The 26,237-nt window shown below is 38.7% G+C and overlaps 1 protein-coding gene across 1 annotated transcript in view; it reads right to left on the bottom strand.

The window, feature by feature from the left end:
- Positions 1-24,550, bottom strand: part of UBE3C (ubiquitin protein ligase E3C) — a 68,437-nt gene extending 43,887 nt beyond the window's left edge. The window contains exons 1-11 of the mRNA XM_072412600.1: positions 24,446-24,550; positions 20,660-20,772; positions 14,965-15,018; positions 14,476-14,550; positions 12,743-12,883; positions 10,507-10,622; positions 9,101-9,258; positions 8,859-9,012; positions 6,030-6,250; positions 5,679-5,830; positions 4,793-4,980 (exon numbers count right to left, since the gene is read on the bottom strand). Coding sequence (XP_072268701.1) covers positions 4,793-4,980; positions 5,679-5,830; positions 6,030-6,250; positions 8,859-9,012; positions 9,101-9,258; positions 10,507-10,622; positions 12,743-12,883; positions 14,476-14,550; positions 14,965-15,018; positions 20,660-20,725 — 1,325 coding nt within the window. The 5' untranslated portion in view covers positions 20,726-20,772; positions 24,446-24,550. The remainder of the gene's footprint in view (positions 1-4,792; positions 4,981-5,678; positions 5,831-6,029; positions 6,251-8,858; positions 9,013-9,100; positions 9,259-10,506; positions 10,623-12,742; positions 12,884-14,475; positions 14,551-14,964; positions 15,019-20,659; positions 20,773-24,445) is intronic.
- Between the last annotated feature and the right edge of the window lie 1,687 nt (positions 24,551-26,237).

The following is a 26,237-nucleotide window of genomic DNA, read 5'->3' as shown; positions in this document are numbered from 1 at the left end:
TGTCTGGTCCAAGACCCACCTCCATCCCAAGAGCTTTAATAAATCATGGCCACTGTGTCCACAACCAATAGATCAGATATATTGAAGATTTGATCATTTTATCAGAGTGGAAAGCGAGTCAAAAAAAAATATCTAACCATGTGTACCATCATTATTGAATGAAGGTATGACAGTTGAAAGAAGGTTGTAGCTTTTATTCACCAGACCCATGCTATTGGGAGAACCTTAGTGATGCTGTTACAGGTTTATGTATAATTAGGCATACTCGTATGTGAACAGTCACAGTCATTGGTATATGCAGTAAGTGTTGAAAGATCCAGCTAGTTTTTAGCATGCGATTAGGTTGTGGTGCAGTTACAGTTTTCAAATTCTGTAAACTGCATCCAAGGTTGAGACATTACATGTACTGTCTTACCCAAGGCCATCCATTGTGGTTCAATACTACATGCTGGGAAATGTAGACGCTGACTTATTAAGAACAAGAGCAGCAGTTGGGTAGCCCAAGTGGCCGGCAAGGTGCCAAATGTTGGAGACCGCCTGGGAATACCTGTTCATAATGGCCATCTGAATTTAGTCTAATTGCTGATCTTATGCAAGAGAATGTTTTATGTTGACTCAAAGCCAGCAAACCGATTCAACCCTGCAGAAAAATGACAGCTGGAGGCTTAACGTCCGATTCTAACTGGTATTCCCTATTTAATGAACAGAGCTGCGTAATATGTTGGCGCTATATAAATCCTGTTTATTATTAATATTAATAACCATAAAACAAAATGTAGTTCATGTTCAGAGTAGATTAGTTCACACAGAAATCGGTTATATTTTTCAGTCAATCATCTAGAATCCAAAACAGCAAAGACAAAGAAAGTGAAATATCATGTCTTGTAGTTTACACTTACAAGTGGCTCATGTTATATTAAATTCTGGTGCTTGATTGGTTTGCTTGTTTAAAACATCATACAATTATGGCTGCATATTATTGTCACTACCATGTCACAGAACAATTTTCCACAATAAAGTTACAAATCGTAAGCTATGATCTTCATTCCTGCATCCTGCTTCAATGACATCAGCTCAGGAAAAAAAAGCTAATGGTCCTAATCGAAGTAAGACAGCTTCCCTGACATTTTACTTCCTGACAGCAATAAACATCAGTGGGCCAAGACAGACCCTAATGAGATTGCTGCAGCATTGTTTGTTCTGTGCCTGAAAATGGATACAGATCAATGCCTTGCTAAGAACTAAAGATCAGTTTTATGGCCTTTCCCCATACTCTAATGAACAGGACATTATTTGTTATTGTTCAGGTATGCAGCATCTGTTGAAGTACAAAAAAAAGCTCTAATGCACACAAACCATTTACTTCTATTACAAACCTTTTAAACAAATAAAAATGACTCAAGATGAAAACTCCAAGTAGTTTGCTAACCCAACCAATAATATTTCTGTAGTAAGTGTCGGCTCTAAAAGATAAAGATGCTTAATTGGAAATTGGGCATGTGGTAATAACAAACATTTCACAACCAAAGTGCATGAAAATAGGTATCATATAAACGCAATGTGCATGTTCATTCATAGGAGATGAAGTCAGCAAACATTTATATTGTGGGTGCATTATTAATATTATTATTTTTAATAATATTAATAATAATAAACAGGATTTATATAGCGCCAACATATTATGCAGCGCTGTTCATTAAATAGAGGTTGCAAATGGCAAACAGATACAGACGGTGACACAGGAGGAGGAGAGGACCCGAAGAGCTTACAATCTAGGAGATTTTAGTGGTTAGACTGAAATTTTGACTTGACACAAAGTAAATACACTTAAAGTGAACTTATACAAGCCTCCCCTCATGCCCACTGTACTTTACCACTGGTAAGTAACCAATGATGGGGCCTTGTCTAATAGCTGGTCAACTTTGGGGGGGTGCTTGTATGTGGGAGATTTTGCTGTGAACAGACAACATGCGGTCAAAGGAGCTCTCCATGCAGGTGAAACAAGCCATTTTTAAGTAGCAAAAACAGAAAAAATACATCCAAGAAATTGCTACAATATTAGGAGCGGCAAAATCTGCAGTTTGGTACATCATGAGCACTGTTGAACTCAGCAACGCCAAAAGACCTGGACGTCTATGGAAGACAACAGTGGTGCATGGTCGCAGAATCATTTCCATGGTGAAAAGAAACCTCTTCACAACAGCCAACCAAGTGAACAACACAGGAGGTAGGCGTATCGAAATCCAAGTCTACCATAAGGCGAAGACTGCATGAAAGTAAATACAGAGGGTGCACTGCAAGGTGCAAGCCACTCATAAGCCTCAAGCATAGAAGGGCTAGATTGGGCTCAAAAACATCTAAAAAAGTCAGCACAGTTCTGGAAAAACATTCTTTGGACAGATGTAACCAAGATCAAACTTTACCAGAATGATGGCAAGAAAAAAGTATGGAGAGGGCGTGGAACAGCTCATGATCCAAAGCATACCACATCATCTGTAAAACATGGCGGAGGCAGTGTGATGGCTTGGGCGTGCATGGCTGCCAGTGGCACTGGGACACTAGTGTTTATCCATGATGTGACACAGGACAGAAGCACCCAAGTGAATTCTGAAGTGTTCAGAGTAATACTGTCTGCTCAAATACAGCTAAAGGCAGTCAAATTGATTGGGAGGCGTTTCATATTACAGATGGACAATGACCCAAAACATACAGCCAAAGCAACCCAGGAGTTTATTAAAGCAAAGAAGTGGAATATTCTTGAATGGCCAAGTCACTTGTTGAAGACTAAACTTCGGACAGAAAGGCCCACAAACAAACAGAAGCTGAAAGCCGCTGCAGTAAAGGCCTGGCAGAGCATTAAAAAGGAGGAAACCCAGCATCTGGTTATGTCCATGAGTTCAAGATTACAGGCTGTCATTGCCAGCAAAAGGTTTTCAATCAAGCATTAGAAATGAACATTTTATTTTCAGCTTTTTAATTTGTCCAATTACTTTTGAGCCTCTAAAGTGAAGTGACATTTTTATGCATTGTTTTTGTTCAACCCACTGAATTTAAGCTGAAAGTCTGCAGTTCAACTGCATCAGAGTTGTTTCATTCAAAATTAACTGTGGATTACCAGAACAAAAATTAGAAAAAAAGTTGTCTCTGTCCAAATTTTTATGGAGCTAACTGTAAAAGGAAACCCCTGCTCATGTCATTAAGACCATAGCTCTCAATATTATAAAGACTTAAAAGACTGTCAAACTCTAGCTATGGTCGGGAAAGGTACAAGCACTGAAGGATATGGTCTACAAAGGTCAGAGTTTTTCCTTATGGCAATAGGTAAAAAATAGCAAACCCAGTGATGTTGTTACCCACATGGTGTTTAAGGAAGAAAAAAAGAGACCCGCAAGCAAAAAGACATATGTTAGGGCTAAATAATTATGTAACCAAGGCAAGGCACCAGGCAGATAAACAGTGATATCTCCAGAGGGGGAACAATTTGAAAGCCCTTTATTATGGGTATGTGAAAAAAACTTGTAGATTGGAGAAAGTGAAAATGTTGATTTTCACTTTACAGCCTCTTTGCAAATCACCCCTCCGTTATTTATGCTCCTCAAAGTCTTCCTATTTACTTGAGCCAGATTGAATATTTCCCTTAACCAATTATAAAAGACCTGAGGAAAACAAACACATAAAAGGAGTTGGAGAGTACAAAAAAGGATGATATTGGGGAAAAAACAGTAAAAATATTTCACTACTTCAGTGGAATAAGTAAGCACCTAGCTAAAGGAAAATACAAACTACTGTCCGCAAGGGCCCAGAAAGCTGCACAACAGGTGCCAAAATGCCACAGGGCAGGCAATCGGAAGTTAAACTGTCAAATTATATGATCAAATATACCGGTATCATTGTCCCATCGACCTACAGTATGAAATTTAAAAGGAGCAGTCAAGAAAAACACTCCCATTTTAAAACAAGCTATTGACAAGACTTCAAACATCCACACAATCTAACATGATATGAAACACTCACTAAATTTAATTGCTTACAGCGTTGATGTGGTAAAACCCCAGGGTATTCCACAACTAAAACTAACTAAAGATACACTACTTAATATTGACTCATTACAGAGCTCATTAGAGCAGCAATTCCTCACAGTCAGAGGATGGTTACATACCTCCACACTGTTCATAATCTCCTACTGTAAAAGAGAAGACAAAACCATGTGTTCTTCCATATGGACTCTTTATTATGGCTTTTATATGGACATACACAGCATTTAAACTAGATCTATAAACCAGAAATACTTCCACTTGAAAATTGTGACCAGGCAAGGCATTATTACCTGCCTGATCATTTGTTTCACGTGTCAAAATCAGGATGCTTTCCTTTGTAGTTACCGGGACAGAATAAAATCCTGCGGACTTGCCTGAGACCAAGAGGCCCGGCCAATCAGGATGGCCCAAGATCACAAGGAAGAAGAAAGCAGTGCCCATGACAGAATGGGGACAGGTGAGTATGCCAGGGTTTTGTTCCACTTTAACTTTTTTTTAACAAATTATGTGTGGCTTTACATGAAGTTATACATTACTAGTCACCTGCCATCTTCATTCTGCCCAATATAAAACTACAATTTCAATGGAGAAAATTTAACCTATTCATTATTGCAGCAACGGTACAGATTGAGTAATTCAACAGCAAATACCTTAGTACCTTGAACAATATAAGAAACAATTAGGTGGATTATTTTGCTAGCATCTACCAAAAACTAAATCATCCATTTTAGGATAACTAATCCGGACACACTTACCTGACTTTGGGGACCATCATTCGATGTTGTACCATTAGCGTGTGACAGATAGATGCCATGAGAGTGAAGACTTCCTCACTGGCGGAATCTCTCCACACCATGTTCAGCAAAGTGTTGGTTTGCTGTTTAGTGTCCAATTTCTTCAGACACTCCTCTGTTATATACTGCACAGACATCGTACTATCGCCCTACAGAGAAAAGAAAAGTATACTAATGCATCATGCAGATGTATTTCTAACATTTGTTCAACATCAAAGAGACATGGTCAGCTTCATCATTCAGGGCAAAGTGACAGTTTTGATAGTGTCAATGTGAAGCACACCCTGGCCAATTACGATGCAGTGTGAGCATTTGTTGACAAGTGCATATAACAAGCAAATGACTGCTTTCTGAGCTGCTTTCATATTGTACCAGGGGAGACACGGTTATAAAGTAAACAAAAGCCAAATGACACAAGCTCTAATACCACCCCCCCCCCACCAGCACTTCACTGCTACTCCTTAATCTGAGGCAATATACCTGGGTATGGTAACGCTTGTGGCCTCTTCTTACTTTAAGATAATTTATAATTAGCATAACAACATTTCCAATACAATAATGAATTCACATACTGGAATTTCTAGTATACATACTTTATGCAGTCTTTCAAAGTAAAACGCAGAGTGCAGTTAAGGCTTTCATGTCACCCATGGCCTATAATCAGATGGCAGGCAGTATTGTGGGTGCTGACAGCACAGTCTGGCATTGGCATTAGTAATAAATCCCTCATTGGGCAAAGCAGGCATGAAGTATAATTGCCCTATATGATTTTACTCTCTAAATACCATGTTCAATTTGCAGTATTGGGTGGATGACATCAACCTACCCAATTCACATTGGTACTTACAACTGAAGTGACCATTTTGCTGACGTCTTCATCCTCATCTTCAGAGTCACTGTTTAGCTCTTGGTGGTTTGTGCCAGTAGAGACAGGTAGCTGACACAGAAAAGTCTGAAGTACTCTCAAATACTTAAGCATTCCCTCTTCTGATAGAGTGCCTGGAGTAAGAAGATCCATATATTATATTGAAGGTCTAGATGAGAGTTTAGGTGTTCATAAATACTGCATGAACAATATATTATGTTATACCTGAATATTCAAGACTAAAAACTCATAGGCAGTGACAGAATGACAGAATAAATTAAATTCCATTCTAAACACTAAACATTTCAATTAAAATGAGAATTGTGTACATACCTAGATATGTCTCCCCGACAGTTAGCACAAAATAGAAAAGCCAGGGTGCACGGTCGTTTGTGAGTGGACTTGGATTTTGTTCTTGCAGTAGTGCATTAAGAAAAAGCTCATAAGGAAAAGCAGAATGCAAATCTGCCAATGCTGGAATGATCAAATGGAAGATCTGATCCGTGTAAGGTGCAGCCAGAAACTCTCTGGTAAAGGCAGAGAAAACATGTTGTCTGAAGAAAAAAAAAAAACAATACTGGGGTTATGTAAAGAAGTCTACAGTAAATATATTCATGGATCGTGTTCTAGATCATCCTACTAAAAACAGATTTGCAATGGAGAACTGTCAAAAGTATATTTTGAGCCACCTGGCAAGTCTAAGAGCTTCCTATGCCTTCACAAAACATGATGTAAATCCATGAAATGGATGGTGCCTGAAACTTCAAAAACAGTTCAATTAAATAGGTGATAAAATAAAGGTTGCATAGACATAAGGTGACATTCTTCTACTATGGCCCAGAACATGTAAATCTTATTGAGTACTTGCATTTTATGTTAATATTGAACACAAGATCATCTGTTTTATAGAAACATTATATATAGGGCAAAAAGAATCAGTTCTATACTGAAAATCTGGATATACAATCTTGCATGGAAGTAGAAGTGAATGTATTACCATATAGTACATTTTCAAATGCATAGTGGTCAACTTAGATATCCTTTAACCTTTTTTTTTTTTGTAAATCCCTGTTATTATTAGACACTAAAACAGAAACTTGCACCCACTGCTGCCAAGATGAACAAGAATCTTTCAGTGATGCTAGAATACCAGTACAGTAAATATTAAACTCTATGTGAATGACTAATTGTGAAATAAAAATAAACATTTATATAGTCACTCTAAGCTTGATAAAAAAAGCAATGCCCCACGTTTAAGAACCACTTGCAATAAAAAGACAAAATTGCTAAGAGCATTAACGCAGAACTGAGATAAATAAAGAACCATTGCTGATAATACAATATTTTTGTGCAATTGACTTAGTATGAAAAACTCCTTTCCCCTTTCTACTAGCATTTTTTTTCTAAATGCACATAATCGATTGAAGGGAATGTTTCCTAAATGAATGAAGCCGAATGATGGGATGTAGGTGTAAAATTGAATGCATAAGAGAAACATTGCTGGGCACCTACTCAAGGTAGGACATTAGCAGGGGATGTTTCCATTAGGATAGCACTTGTGAATTGACAGAAGAAAACATGGTGCTGTTACCACTTAAACAGGACAAACCCAAGGGTTATATATTGGGAATTCTCACACATAATCACTCCTATTTGTATACTTATTATAGAATATATGATAGTTCTCCTTCACAACCTTTCTAACCCAATTCAGTTCTAATTAAGGCCTTGGTGTAACACTAGGACATTTTTTAAAACCACAGTGATCAAGTTGATTATTTCCTTTTTCCCTGTGGAAAAGCGAACAAGTATTTCACTGTGTGAGCTGCATATGACTGCACTGGTTGGAGCAGAACAATTCTAGCTTTTTCCAGGCTCCTCTGTATTTGCCCACCCATATAAAGAACCTCTAGTTCATTTTAATTTTATAAGGATATTCATGTTTATGTGCATGTTGACAGACAGTGGGCCCAAGGGTAGTTGGATGCGTTTGCATATTGAACTGCAATCGTAACTCTATAGGCCCTTTTGAAATCAAAGTCCCCCTGGATATCACAATGTAAAAAACGACTGTGGCGGATAATGTCTTCAAGCTGCATTTTATTACTTTGCCTGTGTTTGGACCACCTCCTAATGACTGATCAAAATCCACGATTTTATCTAAAGATTAATCATCGACGTGTGCCCTGAAAAGGGTTGACCGCAGACAGGGACACTGCTGGCAAAATGGCAAATTAAATTAAGCACAATAATTCTCTTGATAAAATCCTAAATGCCAAAAAGCTGCCAGTGGCAAGTGGCGGACACAGCGCGTCTCTCTTAATCTTCTCACCTAAAGTAATCAGTATAAATTGTAAAGAGCTTTAGGAGATATAAATGAGGAGTAATCCTTGTGTTATACAACTTTCAAGCTTGCATTAATGTATGTTAATTCTCTGGAAAACATGCACGATGGCCAAAATATGGTAGTAAAATATATTGTTTATGTTTTTTTTTTGTAAATATCTTTATGATTATTATTATTGCACAGTATTTATATAGCTCCATCATATTATACAGCACTGTACAAAGTCTATAGTCAAGTCACTAGCTGTCCCTCAAAGGGGCACAGAATCTAATGTTCCTACCATAGTCATATGTCCTTAATTCAGTGGCCTTTGCAGTGTTAGGTCTCAGGTTCAAATCTCAAGAAGGACACCGGAGTTTCCTCCGGGTACTCGAGTTTACATGCAGTTAACATGCAGTTAGGTTAACTGGCTTCCCCCAAAATTGACCTTAGACGGTAATAGAAGACATACGACTATGGTAGGGACTTGGATTGTGAGCCCCTTTGAGGGACAGCTAGTGACATGACTATGAACTTTGTAAAGAGCTGTGTAATATGTCTATGTAATCTTCTATCTACTCTGCAGATGGCACTTCTGTCTGCTTTCCACTGTGGAAGCAGTGAATCTGACATTCTCTGAAACATTACCTGGTGGATTATTTCGGTAATGTCAGATTCTCTGCTCTATATATACCACTGAAATTAAACATCTTTTATCAGACAGCTTATTCACATGACCCTATTACCAACTTCACACTGCTTTAAAAAAAAGGGTAATATTATTTATTCAAAATGTCTAACCCCAGTATCTAATATTCTTCATACCAATTACTTACCTTGCACCATCAGAGCAGGAGCTGTAGGTAAAGTGCAGTGGTTTCAAAATGTTTTCTAAAAGAATCTTTGCAATAGGAACTCTGGAGCCATCTATATATTCAATGCTGGATGGAAGCTTGTTGTTAATTAACAAGTACAGCGACCTATAGTATCCTGGAAACAAAAAAACAATAGTGGTAAAACTTCATAGTAGTTTCAATTATATACAACAGAATTTTTGATTAAGGTGACAAATACTCACCTTTCTGAATCATGTAGTGCAAAATTTGTTCAACTAAAGAACCTGCAGTTGTGGTATCTCCGAAAACAGGCAGATAGGTGTTTTCTGATGAAAAGACTTCCACCATTCTCATAGGTAGTGCAACATTGAGGCCATCATCATCACAATACTGCAATAACCTACAATAAAAAGATACAATTACTCCAAATCTGCCTTTAAATATTCAAGGTGCACTACTCACTAGCAATCCTATCTTAAGATGTTACTCAGATGGTATAGGATGCCATATGCTGTGACAAAATACGATCTGGGTGTATCTCCCCTTTTCTGGTGTTTTTGTGGCCAATTAGGCTCGTTGAGCCATGATTTTTGGTACTGCAAGAGTATCCAAGGTGTTTGCAAGGAAATTTTTCGACTATTGTCGGAAGTGACAGGAGTATTAGTACAACCGAACCCGTCCCTGGCTTTACTTAATCTGGGGATCAAACAATATCCTATAGAACATAGGCCTATTGTTAAACATTGTTTATGTGCAACCAGACAGACCATAGCCTCATATTGGTAAAATACGGATGTACCAAATGAATCGGTAATACTGCGTAAGTTTAATTTACAAGTTCTCTACGAGAAATTGTTTGCTGCAAATATAAATAAATCATTGAAGTTTCATGCACATTGGTCTTCATGGTTTGCGCACCCAAAATGTACAGTGCGAGTATAACTAAGTATGTTTGATACCCTGTATTAATGTACAAATGTTTTATTCTGGTCAATGATTTACTGTTGTTTTTGGCACTATGTTTGTTTATTTGTTGTTTTGTTATTTCTATTTTTCCTTTTCTTTACATTGTTTGTACTTACACTGAAAAATCTTTCAATAAAACTATCTTTAAAAAAAATAAATAAAAAAAAGATACAATTACAATAATACATCTAGTAATTGCACTTAAAACATAGCAAACGGTGCCTTTGTTGATGTTGCCAATGGATGTGTCAACCTCCTAAAAACAGCTGTTCTGGAGTTTAGATTTTGGAAATATATTAAAGTTTACTTAGAATCTGGAAAATATCTAACCACATGTAATTTTTTTCCATAGCACCCCAGAAGTCTTCATTATGAATTTTGAAGCCTAAAGCTGAACTGTGGGCAATATAAAATTTTTCTCTTGCAGTAATTCCACATGCATGGGTTATTGGCTCATTTTGTCAAGGAGATACATTTAGAATAAAACTTATTTACTCCCTGCTTCTACAGCGGTCAGTGCTTTCCATTTGTTTTGCTAGACTGGTGCCACACAGCAATGGCAAAAAATTGATGTGCCGTTGAGTGAATACATCACACCCTTCAATGCAATTTTAACAACCTGGACACGGGAATACCGGGTTTGCAAACTTCCACAAAGAATATATGATAGTAAAGCACTTACCTACAACATAACCCCAAGAGCCGTTTGATTTGATAAAGGCAAGTAAGTCTGTCTGGCCCAGTCAGATGTTTTACAAACAGGGAGTTGTGTTTTATCAAGTTCTGACATATCCATATCTATAAGATAAAATGACAAATGCATTAATACTTGAAGGTTTTCTATTATGGGCCGTGTTAAGCCGCATACACACTTACAATTATAGTCGTTTTTTCACAATCCTTTCTAATGAGTATTTTTGCACGATGCATGAACGAGTGCTGTACATACATCACCGTTCTGCTCTATGCAGAGGGGAGGGGGAGAGCGACGGAGCACTTGCATTACGAACCTTCGTTGTTCATCGTCTGCAGATCCGCTAGGACTATCATTCAGACGATGAACGATGCGCGCTGTACACACTTCAGATTCAGAGCTGATTATTGGGCGAGAACCATTGGAATTGTGTAAGTAGCTTTAGGTCCCAAGCTCAAATCTTGACGTGGACACTATCTGCATGGAGTTTGCAGGTTCTCCCTGTGTTTGCTCAAGTACTTTGATTTCCTCCCACATTCCAATAAACATGCAGTTAAGTTACTTCCCCTCAAAATTGCCCTAAGATATATGACTATGGTAGGATCTTAGATTAAGAGCCCCTTTGAGGGACAGCTACTGATATGACTGGCTATGGACTTTGTAAAGCACTGCATAATATGTCGGCGCTACATAAATACTGTGTAATAATAAAATAATAAAAAGAGATTGCGAACGCATTTATCAGTTCTGTTGCGCAGCAAGGAAATACTAAAGCGGAGCTGTGACAGATTATACAACACATTTACTTATTTACTCTCCTCTGAAGTAGCATTAGAACAAAACAAATCCTACCCCTGATCACTTCTTAGCTGTTTGTCTGTTTAGAGACAAAATTTGTCTCATCTCCAGTGACAAATTTGTCACAGCTGGTTTCCCAAGATTACAGATGTAAGGGTTGCAAATACACAGGAAAACTGCGATTAGGAATTTGATTAGTGAGAGGCAGCTCGATTTGTGTCTTAAGGGTTGCTAATTTGACAGCATTGGATTCCTTGTGTTAAAACTGGTTTTATTTATAAGACATTCATCATAGAAAGCTTAGTTTGAAGCAATTATTTTTTGGCTTTGAGACATTTAAATATAGGTAAGAATGGATTGAATATAGTGCACTTTAACTTTGGTTTTTACTAATTGAGTTTCAATTATATATGTTCTGTGCAGGAGTATGACTATGGTAGCTCACCCTCTTGAACAAGTAATGAGGAATGAGGAATATTAATATATCCTGGATAAAAGTATTGATGAGTCTTTGGGCTGATTTATTAAAGCACTCCAAGGCTATTGAAGATACACTTTCAACAGTGAACCTGGGTGATCCAGCAAACCTGTAATGGATTTCTTAAAAGTTATTTGCTATTGACTAATGCATCAAAGAAGGTAGCCCCCTACCATTTGCATTGTAATCAGCAGCACTTAATCTTTAAATGAATAGCTTTTGTCTTTAGGTATTCTTCCATTGCCCAATGGCATGGGATAAGGTAAATCAATTAATGTTTAGAAATGACTGGGTTGCAAATGAACACAGGTGGTCCACTGGCAACAAGGACACAGATACCAGTGTTTTCCTCAGCCTCTTTTATATATATATATGCAAGTACAGAACAATACCTGTTCAACCTTTAGGAAACCTAATTTCCTTGAAATTTCCTGTTCATGTAAAATTCAAGAAATATTATTAGCTTTTCCAGATCTTTCTCAATGCTGTTGCTTCATTGATAGAGTACTGTGAGTGAGCACTGTAACACTTGGGACAGGAAGTGCATTCTTTGCAGGATCACCAGATTTAAAAATAAACTTTGGTAATTGCAAACTATATAATAAACAAAACGTTTGTTTTTAGGTTTAAATATGCTTAGATAGAAATCATAAAATGTGTACATAGCTTCCGCTATTCTGCATATCCCTCCTCCCTTGCTGAGCAAATGCAAAATGGTGACTGAAGACACCCAGCTTTTATATCCCCAAATGCAAAGCACATAGCTCGGGGAGCTAAAGTGAAAGAGTGGGGATGCAGGAGAATGCTACAACTCATATTTTGGCATAGGTAGATATTTGAATACATCACATGCACAAGTTCAGGTGCTGCCCTATATTTTTAAGCTAAATTACTCTACTTGCCATTTCCCACTAACCGAGAATGCAGGTAATAAACACAGAATCTTACCAAACGCTTTGAATCCTCATTCTGTCTGTAAAAGAAGAGAAGTTTCCGCACTAGAAGCGTCAAGGTGTGTCCATCCACAGGGCTTCCGCTGGAAGATGCTGAGTTAACGCAGTAATCAAACTCACTTCTTTGGATAGAGTACTTAACAGGGAAAAGAGAGCACTTTAAGAAAATGCAGAGAAATTCATGTGTCCAAGAAAGGCTTCATATATAACCCCCAAAAAGACTGGAGTTTAGTTTATCTCCCCACCCAAGGGGAGATGTTGCAATTTGCCCTGGCCAATCTGATAAAGAACAGAGGCTCACCAGAACGGAACTGCCTTCTCAACTCTTCTCCAACACAACATCTTCTATTAATATAAAATACATGTGTTTCCCTATTACACTATAAAAGAATGGACACTGATGTCATTCTGTATTTTTGACCTAAATCTTCTGTTCCATTCACAATAAAGTGGTACCTAAGTTTTATAAATACACACTAGACTAAACCAGAATTTTAGCTAAATTATTTTACATCTTTTTAAATGTGATGTAGATCCATGTTAGTATTCCTGTTTAAGATAAAGGAGATTTTCCCTTTCTATTCCAGTGACTAGGTGGGGGAAATCTTCTGTACCAGGACACTATCAGAAAATTAAAGAAAATGCAAGCTTCCTGCCATTACTGACAAGCATGTAGCTAGTATATTTAGAGCTTGACAGGCAGGCAGCTGGTTTATTAAAAAGAATATCAGCAATGACATTCAGCAGATATTTCCTTATTTCAATGATAGGCTAATGGATAATCTGTATTTGAAATCAACATAAAGGAACAATAGTACCTAACAATTGTGTGGCCGATTTTATTAACTAGCACCATCACAGGCAGAAATTTGGACCTCCCACTGCAAAGCAGCACAGTGTGGTCAGGTCACACTCCATAGTTGTTGACCAGATATTGAAGGAGCACCAGCATACCAATAGGACCCCATTGAACAAGTAAACTTAACACCAGCCTGGAGCTGCTTTGAGTGAAATATTCAGGAAAACCAACATTTCCATGAATGCTGATCTTGTTGGTCCCCCCCAGTTTTTCCTGGTCCTTTTTCCTGACCTCAACACATTACAGGATTTAGAATTTGCAAGAAGGAAGTAGTAAAAGCTATGAGGAACACAGATTTTAAACATTCAGATTCCCTTAACGGCTTGTATGCACGACAAGACTTACTGGGCGATATTTTCCAACACATCCAATCAGTTCCCTCCTGATCAGGGACTGCCAATGATAGGTTGGCTGTTGAATTTATTTTATTTCAGACAAAAACTTTTACTTGATCAGAAAGTGAAAATCAGCCTGCGTGTAATAGGCCTAAGAGAGACTTTACCATACTACCTGCTCCCATGACCACTGTCACCGGACAGGAGACAAGCAGAAATTTATTCACGGGTACACAGATAGCAATAAAAAATGCTACAAAAAAATAAAAGTTTTAGTTTGTTCCAGTGTACAATATGGTGCACGGGATATCAATACACCTCATAATCTGTCCACATTTTTACTTTCAGTTTTACTCTATGCCTATAATTGCAGAAAAAGAAATCAAATAGATGAAAACTCAGAAAATATGTTGCGTGCCTAGTACAATCTGCTTTTGGAAAACTTAAACCCTTCCTATGTAGAAAGGTTCATCACATTTTCGATCAAGCTCAGGGAATGTTCATTGAAGTGATATGTCAGAGTAAAAGACATACTTGCTGTTTTCTGTCCCTGTAACCTCTTATGAAGGATTGGATGATTATTGCATTCTTTAGTCGCCTCCTCTCTTCCTGTAACAAAGCAGAGAAGAAATTGCTGCGGTGTGTAAATAATAACATGGCACATAATGATCAATATTCTCCCTGATGACAACCAACATCCGTAGGATGGACTGTAGGCCAAAATCTGTCCACTATATAAGTCAGACGGTGTCCATAAACAGGCTCTGTTTGTTGGGATTTTTTAAAAATCATCAATCTGTGTATGTACAGCAAACCAGGTTTACCTGCCAGCGCAGAAAATCAGAAGGGCAGATCAAAGGGATAGCACAAGGGTAGTTCCTTCTGGCTAGGGTGACACAATGATAGATCCATGGAGCGAGGACAGCAAAATGATATTTTATACAATATGCTGCAAACTAATCTACACAAATTATTTAACTAAAACTAATTCTTTAATTTAACGTGTAGCCATTTTTGACCTACCTCCCGCTTTCTGCTTTCTTCCTGGGTCCGATGTAAAAGGGATGCTTTTTCTTCCTGAAAGACAACAATTATGTAAACTGCCTTTTTAAAGGGTATTGAAAATTCCCTGCAACAGTTATACAAGCTCTCTACTTGTATTAGTAAAGCTCTCTCAATGGACCTGATTTATTAGAGCTCTTCAAGGCTGGATAGGATACACTTTATTCAGTGAACCTGGGTGAACCAAGAAACCTGGAATAGATTTCTTAAAAGTAATTTGCTAGCCTCCCCGGCAGTATGATTTATGAGTATTTTTAAATGTAAAAGTGGTACATTTAAAAATCCTCATTATTTTAAATTTCCTGCCCGATCCCGCCTACCTGCGTAACGGTCCCACCCTCGAGCCTAAGACTCGTGAGCAGATGCCCGGCCGGCATCTACTTCCCCTGGCCTTTTAACCCCAACGTTCACACGCCGGGAACGCAGTAGAGATACACATGTAGAGAGAGCAGATTCCTGTTTCAGGCCTGCTTGCTGCATTGGCTCTAATACTCATCTTGTACCCTTAGTTGCCCTTCCATAAAGTTGACAATATTCTCTTATTTCAGACTGATTTGATCCTAAAAAAGATTTCTATTTTCAATGTGAAAATGAAGCAACTGTATTCCTGGCCCTCAGCTGAATGATGCATCCTGCTTGGTAACCTCCACAATCAGCTTCAATACCCACAAAGCTAAGAAGCTCTGAGGTCAATAGCTTTTATATGCGGAGCACTTCCTGGTCTAAAAAATCATAAAAAGAAATGACATCTTCGTGCAGTTGAAGAAAAAAGAGAAGCTTTGTGCATTCAGCTAAAACCCATCCCAATAACAATGGTAAAAGTATAATAATCATCCACTTTCCCTATGAAGCCTTTAACCTCCTGAGTGTGGATCGGTGTATAAAAAACCTGCTGAAAGCGGTAACCCCAAGCAAACATTTACCTGGTGCCATCGACGTCCTGCCATCCTCTGGCCAAGTCCTCTTCCTCGATTTGTCCCCCTAGCAAGTGCGTTGATGTCCCCCGGGAGTTCCCGGTGACATTGGCGCGTACAGCCGTTGCTAGGGGCACGGCAGGAATTTAAAATTATTTTGTATTGCATTCAATACAAATGAACTGTATTGAATGCAAGACACTGGATTTATCTGTCTAAAAGCAGTACATTGTCTTTCATGAAAATTTATTTTACAGTATATTATATTAGTATGAGTATACTAAAGTTTGAAACAAAAAATCATGTCAAAGTTTATTATTAAATGTATTTTTTTAAATTTATTATTATTATTTAATTTATTATTTTGGCATGATTTTGTGTTTCAAACTTTATTATACTCATACTTTATTATATTATACTGTAAAATAAATTTTCATGAAAGACAATGTACCACTTTTAGACATATTAATCCAGACAGAAATGAACCGCCCAGAAGGTTAAACATATGGGCCACACTAGCATACGCTGAATTGGAGAGAAGCTGTGTTAAACAGAATCATATGACACAACACTGCAGTCCTACCAGATGAAATGAGGACAATACTGCTAAACACTTGCTATCTTCAATTACAAGAAGCAGAAAGGTTGTCCTTGAATTTTCTGTTAAGCAATAAAGAGGATTGAGGAGCCAACATTGGTAATAATCCCAGGGATTGCATTACCAGTTCACTGAATGATTGCACTTCTTTCCTGGAATTTCTCTATAATTACTGCAAAGCTAAAAAAGAAAAGTAACAGTGACAATGCTATGAACCCTGACTAAAAAAAAACCTCCAGTGAGCTTTAAAATGTACAGAAATTTATCCGATTCATGTGGTTTCATATCGCGGGTTATTGTTTCATCCCAATATGACAGAAGTGGAATTTGTCCAAACGTAAGAACAAGGCGCCAACTAAAGCCTTCATTAGCCAGAGAAATGGCTGCTTCTAGCACATGGTATAATTGCATGTTTTGTCTTCCTTTGGGGAGAACTGCTCTTTAAAGTGTTCACCAGGACATTAATGTGAGCAATAGATGTAAAGAACCTCAGATGTATTTTCGCCTTCATAAAAAGTAAAAATTGTGCTATTAATCAAATAATTACCACTAAATACACCCTAATTGTCTCTGTTAGTTAATCACAGAGGATTCCTGAAAATAGCGCATTACTGTAACTGTAATATACTCCGGCACAAGGAAAGACAGACAATACATTTTTTAGTTGAAGATATATGATTGTGTTATTTCAAATAGGTGGGTTCAGATTAATAAAGGTGCCCAAGTCTGCAGCAACCTCCTAGACCTTTCTGTTGCAGCCAAATCTTTCGCCAAAACTTCAGCACTTTTCTGCCTCACGCACTCTCCTTTTTGCCAGGGAGGCTATACATCATTGTGATCAGCCAATAGGAATTAATTATTAATAATATTATTAGCCGGTATTTATATAGCGCGGTCATATTACACAGCACTTTCCAAAGTCCATAGTCATGTCACTAACTGTCCCTCAAAGAGGCTCACAATCAAATGTCCCTACCATAGTCATATGTCATTGTCTAAGGACAATTTTTGAAGGAAAGCAGATTAACCTAACTGCATGTTTTTTTTGGATGTGGGAGGAATCTGGAATGTGGGAGGAAAACCTACGCAGACACTGGGAGAACATATAAACTACTTGCTATCAGATAGTCCTGGCCAGGAATATGAACCTGTGATCTAGTGCTGTAGGGGCCAGAGTGCTAGTCACTGTGCCAAATGTACTGCTGGATGCCGGGTTCAGCAGCAAACTCCAACACTTTCTGGAAATGTCAGAGCTTTGGCTTTAAATTTGCCCATGTCAGGAATGGAGGCTGCTAAATGTACACTTTTAGGTGTTTGCACTTACCAACACATACCTGTTCGGCCCCTTTCCTCTACTTTAAAGCATACTTATCATGTGGGAAAACCCCAAGGCTATCATAGTGGACCTATTTCCAAACATCTTGCTATCTGGCTTTCATGCGCTCTCAGAAATGGAAAAGGCATCCAGTGCATGAGTTCATATTTGTACACCTGTTCTGGGTTAGTGAGGCAGAAAGCATGGAAGCCAAGGAAGTGGCATTTCAGAATGAAAGGCAAGCAACAGCAACTCCTTTATTTCTATTATGGTGTTTTCCTTTCAGTCAATGACATTCAAAAAACATACTTGGGCCCCAAACAGCTATATGTTTCTTAATGCATGCTTTTTAATGTTAAAAACAAGAAAAACTGATGTGTCTGCACCATTTACTGCAATGCAGTGCACCACAACAAAAGCTACATGAACTACGGGGGACTGTACTAAAGGTAAATTTCCAGCAATAAATGCATTGGGGTTCTGTGCACTATGGTGATGCATATGACTGCAAACTATTGATACACAGCTAGCCTCATATGACTGGTTATGCACTTTTGCATATCTCTTTGTGCACAGCATAAATTGTGGAGGTTTTTTTTCACATGTGTACAGCTACTGTATGTAAATTACTTTTCTGTAAACAGTACATCTACTACAGCCTTACTCAAAGAGCTCTTTTGAACAAGCCGGAAGAAAATAGATTCATGTCTGCAGACAGCTGTTCATCATCACTGCAACTTAATTATAACAAGTTCAAGGCTATATTGGTGCTACCTCTGCCCTGTATTTGGAACAATGCCTGTGCACAGGGTTCAGTGTCACTAGGTGGAAAGTACCAGGACAGAATGTCTATAAACCCTATTGCGTATAAACAGTAACCATGAAACCAACACAAATGTCATTTTGTGCTGAGCCCATTTCATTTTAAAATAACAGACTTTGACTGGAAAGAGTAAAACAGTAGAATACGTAATAAAGAATGACAAAGATGCTAGGACCTCTCCTAAAGGATATTACACACATTTTAGAAACTTTAGATACACTTTAGTCAGGTATGTTACTTGTAAGAATGTATTGTATCTTACAGCGATCGCAGTACTTCTCCTGACAATGTCTTTGTCTGCTTTTATCTACAAGAAGTATGGAGCAAAGTTTGTTCAAGCACCACACAGGGTTACCATCTGCTGTACTTTCTGCACTGAGACTCTGGCTCAGAAACCAAACAATCATGTAAATCCTGGTGTCTTCAGTTCTAATTTGTATTTATATATAAATATTTGACACTGTTCAGCCTCCTGTTGCAGGCACTCACCTTATGATTTGTTACAAAGTTACAATGTTGCAGCATGATCACACAGGGACAGGGAGGACCATTAGCTGACATTATGGCCAATCTGGAGCAGCTTAAAGTGGACCTAAACTAAAATTTTTACATAAAAGGGTAGACAACCCTTTTATATAAGGTAAAAAAAATCTTTTTTTGGGGGGAGGGGGTTCAAAGCATTTAAAAAAAAAAAAAGTCCCTCCCCTTTCTCCTTACTGAATGGGAGCAGGGAGCCTACCGGGATACCTATGTCACACATCCCAGGAGGCTTCAGGCTGCTCCTTTTGTGTATGCCCCATCTTGGGCATGTGCAGAAGGAGCTTTTTCTTCATGATGGAAAAAAAAACAGATCTCACACATGGTCAGTGACATCAGCACTCTTTTTTTCCCCATCTACATCACTAGATCCCACGCCTGGGTGTATGAAGTAGGAAAAAGGGCAAAGAAGTTGGTGGTTCCTGGCACTTCCTCCGCACCGGCACGAAGGAGGACACTGGAACGACACGGGGCCCAGGAAACTTCTGGATAGATCAACGGATTTGCAAAGGTAAAGGTTTTTTTTTTTTTAAGTTTACTTTTCACTTTTTATTTTACATAAAAGGATACACAACCCTCTTTACTTAAAGTTAAATTTTTTTTTTTTGTGCAAAAATATAAAAAAAAAAAGGTGCAGCACCCTTTCCTTAATTCACCAAGGCAATCAAGAATTAATGGGAGGGCAGAGCCTCCAGGGATACCTACGTCACACATCCCAGGAGGCTCTTGGCTGCTACTTCTGAGCATGCCCAGGCATGCACAGAAGGAGCCCTTTCATCAATAGAAAAAAATTGCCAATCAAAAGCATGCGCAGTGAGATTGGCAATCTTTTTTTCAATACATATCACGCGATCTTGCACCTGCGCAGTACAAGATCAGGTGGCACAGGAAGAAGAACCCAGAAGAAGAAAGAAAAAGATGTCAGCTCCTGGCGCTCTCTCTGCAGGACCGAATGGAAGAAACCTCCCGACCGATAGACTGCTCTGTGGGACAGAAGGTAAGTGTGTTTTTTGTGTTTTGGGTTTACTTCCGCTTTAGGAACTGCTTTTTATATTTATATTATTAGTAGTTTACAGATGGAAATAACGCTGTGCTTTCAAATCAGCTCAGGGAAAATAAGAGATCAACAAGTATTCTTTGGTCACAACAAAAGTGTCCTCCTGAAAAAAAAAGCTTATGCAGCCAAATTATCTGGTAAGCTTCAACATAACCAAATGCATTTTTTGGGTTTATATACGCTTTAAATTTGAATCAATGTCAGGAGTCCTAAACTTACTTGGCAAAAATTATTATCATGCCAGACCAACATTTTGCTGAACAGCTTTTCACAGAATGCTGTCAGGTCTGTACAACTGGAAATACCTTTTTTATGTAATTTTAGGTACTGTCACTTGAGGTTATACTGTTGATTACTAGAGAGGTTTAAACATGTTCTGTTGCTAAATAAACACTGTGCCAATTGCCTTTACCTTTCTGCTTGCTCCTCCCAGTGAGACCTTCGGCCTGGTTTTGAAGTCTCCCTCAAAGCTGAACATGGCTATGATTTATCCCATCTAGAACATCTAATGAATGTGGTGGGTTACTGAAAAGATAAAGAAACAATAATTAAAACCTTTTTATTAATTAAACAGTCTCAGCACATTTCACAGCTCAGTACAAAGTGAGCAGGGCTAGGACAGGGACCTGTCTGGATGAGATTCAGATAGCTCTTGCAGCTGACTTGTTTTCAATTTGTGATCCAGACTGTTATTTTTATCCTTCCAGATACAACATTTATTGCATGCTTGCTGTAGGGCAATAAGTCGCAAAGTAGTAAAAGGTGGACTAGGATGACAGCGAAGACCATTATAAACATATCTCGGATGACACTCACTGGGTCTCTATCCAGATAGGTTCCCTTTGAAATGTATGTAAAGCTAAAACTTTATAGGGCTCCATTTATAAAACAGGGAATCAGACATTACCTCATGGGAATCTTTCAGGTCCATGTCTTTCAATGGCAGTAATTGATTGCAAAAGGGATTGTTTGATTCCCTGTTAATAAATAGAGCCCTTAGTTTTGTATAAAGTAGTTAAGATTTTAGTCACTTTTTTATAGTCTGTGTTGATTCAGAGAGATTCCCTTTCACTTCCTGTCCCAGAGACACCTCTGAGCTGATCTCCCCTAATGGATGATCACCGCTTTATTGCAGCTTTTGTGTCAATCTAAAATGTTGTATTTTCTATCATTATCCCTGTCAAACAGAAACAATGGTGAACCAACCCAGGAGGGACACAGACAACAAAAAAAGGCCTTTTTCACACACAAACAAAGGATTCCAGAGCTTCTCTCCTAAAAGAAGATTCATACAACAGATAAGAAACATTTGCAGCAGTACTTATGATGGAAAAACAATCCAGGAAAATGTGTATAGGGGCATGGAAATTGTGGTTGGTTCTAAAATAACAGAGCTTTGGAAGATAAACTGGCATGAGAGAAGTCCTAATGACATGAGCAGGAAGTGACAATCAGAAAAGTGGAAATTATTGTCTTGCTGTTCAGACCTTGCAATACTCAAATCAATCATCTTACATATTGTGAGGTGGCACTGCCAACAGACTGGTTAAAGTTGAACTTTCAGTAAAAAAACAGAAAAAAACAAAAACACTCTAAAAGGTGTAAAGCTCTGAAACCAGTCGGTCCCACGCTGTCCTGACTTCCTGACGCATATCAGCAAGCAATCACGGCCATATTTTTCTAGGTTGTCCTTACAACACTCAATCTCACACTGTGCAGTTTGCAAGATCAGGTGACATGCCCTCCCGAAAATGTATAAAAATGGCATTCTCTGGAATGGAAGGGGCTTTCCTGGAAAAAAAAGTGCCAATGAGATCAAGCTTTTTTTTTTTTTTACATTCTAGAAAAGCCCCTTCCATTCCAGGAAATGCCCTAATCCTGGGCATGCACAGAAGGAGCAGAATGCAGCACCTGGGATATGTTGACATAGGCTGTGTTCTCCCCAGCCTCTTTTGGCTGGGTGCACCACCCGGCACTTTTCAGTAACCACCCGGCTGTTTTTGGGTGGTTAATAAAGAGTTGGGTCTCAATACAGGTGCTGCCACCCACCTAGAGCTTCTTTCAACCCAGCTTAAAAAAAAATTCTGGGTTCAACACTGATAGGTATCCCAGGAAGCTGCAGGTTTCCCATTCAGTTATTACCTCTGCTGTGAGAAAAGAGTTAAAAGGAGGGGTCCCTGCCTAAAATTTTTTTTAAAAAGTCACCCTTTACATAATGTAAATATGTGGTATATTTATATATCTGGGATGTTTATTTCCCAAGTAGTTGAACTTGATGAACTTACTAAGTGGTGACAGATCCACTTTAAGGACTTCTCCATCTGCAGTCCTAAGAACTACAGGGGGCAGAGCCATGACTGCCACAGGCTGACTTCCTGGAAGAGTTAGGCTGGGTGTCATTTCACCAGGAAGTGAGGCAGCAGCAACTAGGCAGTACAGCAATATCTGGGAGACAATACCAGGGTAAAGGGAAGATGGCACCAAAAGCTGCAATTGTTTTTATTTTTACATAATAATTTTTTGAAGCTTTAACGTATTGCTATCTTGATTAATAATTCTTAAACATGAAGCCGTTTCTAAGGACTATGTCACGTTTTTTGTAGCTGTGATCTGCAGCAGTTATCGAATCTCTCATCGACCCTCTACATCTGCATAGCCAGAATTAAAAAGGCTACGTACACACGTGCAATATCGAGTGATCGATTGATAATTGTTAACAGAAAAAGTGTACGACAGTGAATGAGGAATGTCGCTGGAAACGAACGACCGCGCCGTCAGATCTGTTTGGGAGACGATCATTCCCTATGTTTTGTGTGTACAGTCGTTCAGTGATGGTGGATTGTTCTGCAGTACACTTTCTCTGGTACACGTCACTTCCTGCAACGTTCAAACGATCGTATTTAGTGTGTGTACATTATTGGTGGATTATATTTGAACAATTGTAAAGTTAAAGCATGTACAGAATCGTGCACTATACAATCGTTCAAAATAATCGAGAATAATCGTTGAACCTCATTAATCATTCCTTTTTTTATCGATAATTATTGCACGTGTGTAGCGCCTAACCTCCTGGGCGGTTCATTTCTCTCTGGATTTATATATCTAAAAGCAGTACATTGTTTTTCATGGAAATTTTATTTTACATTGTAGGCCTATAATTCACCGAAATATGTCCAATATTTAATAAATGTAATAAGAAACTTTAAATAAAAAACACAAAATCTGTTAAAACAAGGGTGCATAAAAAAAAATTAAAAATTCTGAAACCTGTAATATAACTGTACAGTAGCATATATAATAAATAATATAATGATTACTTTGTATTGAATCCAATACAAAATAATTGGAAATTCCCGGCATGCTCACGCACGCACCAACGTCACTGGGAACTCCCAGGGAACGTCAGCGCACTCGCTGGTGGACAGATCGAAGGAAGAGGATGCGGCCAGAGGATGGCAGGACACTGGAGGACACTGATGGGACCAGGTAAGTCTCTATTTTTTTAGCTACCCTGAGTGTGGTTCTGGGTTACCGCTATAAGCTTGTTTTTTTACCCGGAGTCACATTCGAGGTTACCGCTCAGCAGGGGTATGACAATTTCAGAAGAAAGTAACATCACTAACATCATCCATCAGATACACTTTTGTCCCAGGGTTGTCATATCTCCCCGCCATCATGGCCAGATCTGAAGTCTCACTCCCCATCATGTAAATAATAAAATAACTTCAGGGGATCAGAGCAATGCAGAGATCTGACCCCTGGGTCTCCCAGCAATAAAAGAAGGTGGCGGGGATTCAAGCTATCTCACTACAATTAGGGACATTTCATGCAGCATGATACACAGGCCTAATTATCAGGGGCTGAAAAGTGAGAAGTGACGTCATGCTGATCACAATAGTCCAGTTGGCAACAAAGAACAAAGCCTGGCACACAAGTGACGTCACCTGAATGACATCACCAGCCCCTGCAGCTTCCTGTGAGCAGTGGGAGGGCTGATGAGGTGAATGGTGGCTCCCTGGGATTCCTCTGTCACACATGACTCAGCAGCAGTAATAGGTGACAAGGAAAAGGTTTACACTGGGCGATATGTCGCAAAGTATCACACACCGTCAGCGACGGGCAGTCCTCAGGACAGCGGCTCCCTGGCCTTCCCCCGCCTATCCCCTCACCCCTCGACCTATGACAGGTGACTCGTTACCTGGGAGCTCACACCGGGCACCACTCAGCAACAAAAACAGCAGCCGCTCCGGACATTTGCCTTGACAACGGAAGTTCCGCCCCCAGCAACCCGGCTCCATCGACTGTCATGATTGGTCGCAACCGGCATGTCAGCTGTGCCTCTGAGTGGTGACAGTGTACGCCAATCAAATCCACTTCTGCTGCGTAATGATGTCATTGACAGAATCCAGTCAGCCGGTGTCATTATGTCAATGATTAATAAAGTTTGTTTAAAAAATAAAACACTATGAAAGAGAGCGGAGCTTGTATCACTGGCTGGATAAGCTGGTATCAGTTACAACGTTGCTAGGGAACGATGCCGAGGGCTGCTGGGATAGGCTGTTCATTGTGCTAAAAGCCTTAGGGCCCATTCACGTTTTTGTGTGCATTGCATGAATGCAGTAGCTGTTCTGCATGTATGTGTGTTGCATTAAAGAATAACAAAGTGCATTTATCCCATCCACACCCCCATAGACCATTTGGCCGGTTTCCTTGCAGTGACTGGCCTCCTATTGTTTACATTCCATGCAATGGTCCTTGAAATGTGTAAATTGAAATATATGGAGCTGAAGACACAATGCTTCCCTTGGCACCAGAACTGAAAATTCAGAATGTGCCGTCCCTTTCCAGTACAGAGCACAACAACGTACACTGGTGGGTTAGGCCTACTGTAATGCCAGTGTGTTAGGGTAATGCAATGGAGTGTCATTGACAATGAATGGCAGGACAGAGTGCTAACACAAACCCTGCAACTCAACCCTCTATGCAGGGTTGAAGAAGCCTTAAAAGTGTTTGAATATCCAAAATATGTAATTTAGTTAGGGAAAACGTATAAATATATAGTATGATTGTATATATATATTTATATATATAGGGAGTAATACAAAAGAGTGCCACCCTTCCTTCCATATGTTGGTCAATTAGCCAACACCAAAATTGGTAAATATGATAAAAGGAATAATAGATAAAGCTGTTATTGAGGCAAAGATTGTATTGCGCATTAGGCAAATGATAAAATCAATCATCAATATGATTCACATTTGTATACATACAAAATTAGTTAGAAAACCTCATTTATTTCATCATGGGTATGATGCCTGTCAACTATACAGAAATAGCTAAGTGTGTCTAGTATGCAGAATATCGTCTCAACCCCGACGCGTTTCACAGATAGGCTTCTTCAGGGGATGTACTGAGGGATGTAACGTAGAGTTTGTTGATAATGACGAATCATGCCTGTCAGCCTGCTATGCTGCTGGTCAGCCTGTACATCATGGCTCATATCATTTGAATTTTAAGCAAAGCATATTCCATGATCATCCATGTATCAACCTTTCATAGATTAGTTTAATCAAACTCTCTATGAACAAACTATGTTAAGTTCTCAATACATCCCCTAAAGAAGCCTATTGACAAAAAGCATCAAGGTTGAGACAATTTTCTGCATACTAGACGCATCTAGCTATTTCTGTATAGTTCACAGGCATCATACCCATTACGAAATAAATGGTGTTTTCTAACTAATATTGTATGTATACAAATGCAAATCTTATTGATGATTGATTGCCTGATACTCAATACAATCTTTACCTAAAAAAACAGCTTTCTCTATTCTTACTTTTATTTTATATATATATATATATATATATATATATATATATATATATATATGTATATACAAATTTATTACTGTGTTTTCTATTCCTGTAAACAATTCCTGTCCCAAAAACACAACCGGAAGTGAGGCATAATAGACGCAATGTCAGATAGTT

The sequence above is a fragment of the Pyxicephalus adspersus genome, chromosome 5 (genome assembly GCF_032062135.1).
Source record: "Pyxicephalus adspersus chromosome 5, UCB_Pads_2.0, whole genome shotgun sequence".
NCBI classification, from domain to species: domain Eukaryota; kingdom Metazoa; phylum Chordata; class Amphibia; order Anura; family Pyxicephalidae; genus Pyxicephalus; species Pyxicephalus adspersus.
This window is presented reverse-complemented; position numbering and strand designations above follow the sequence as displayed.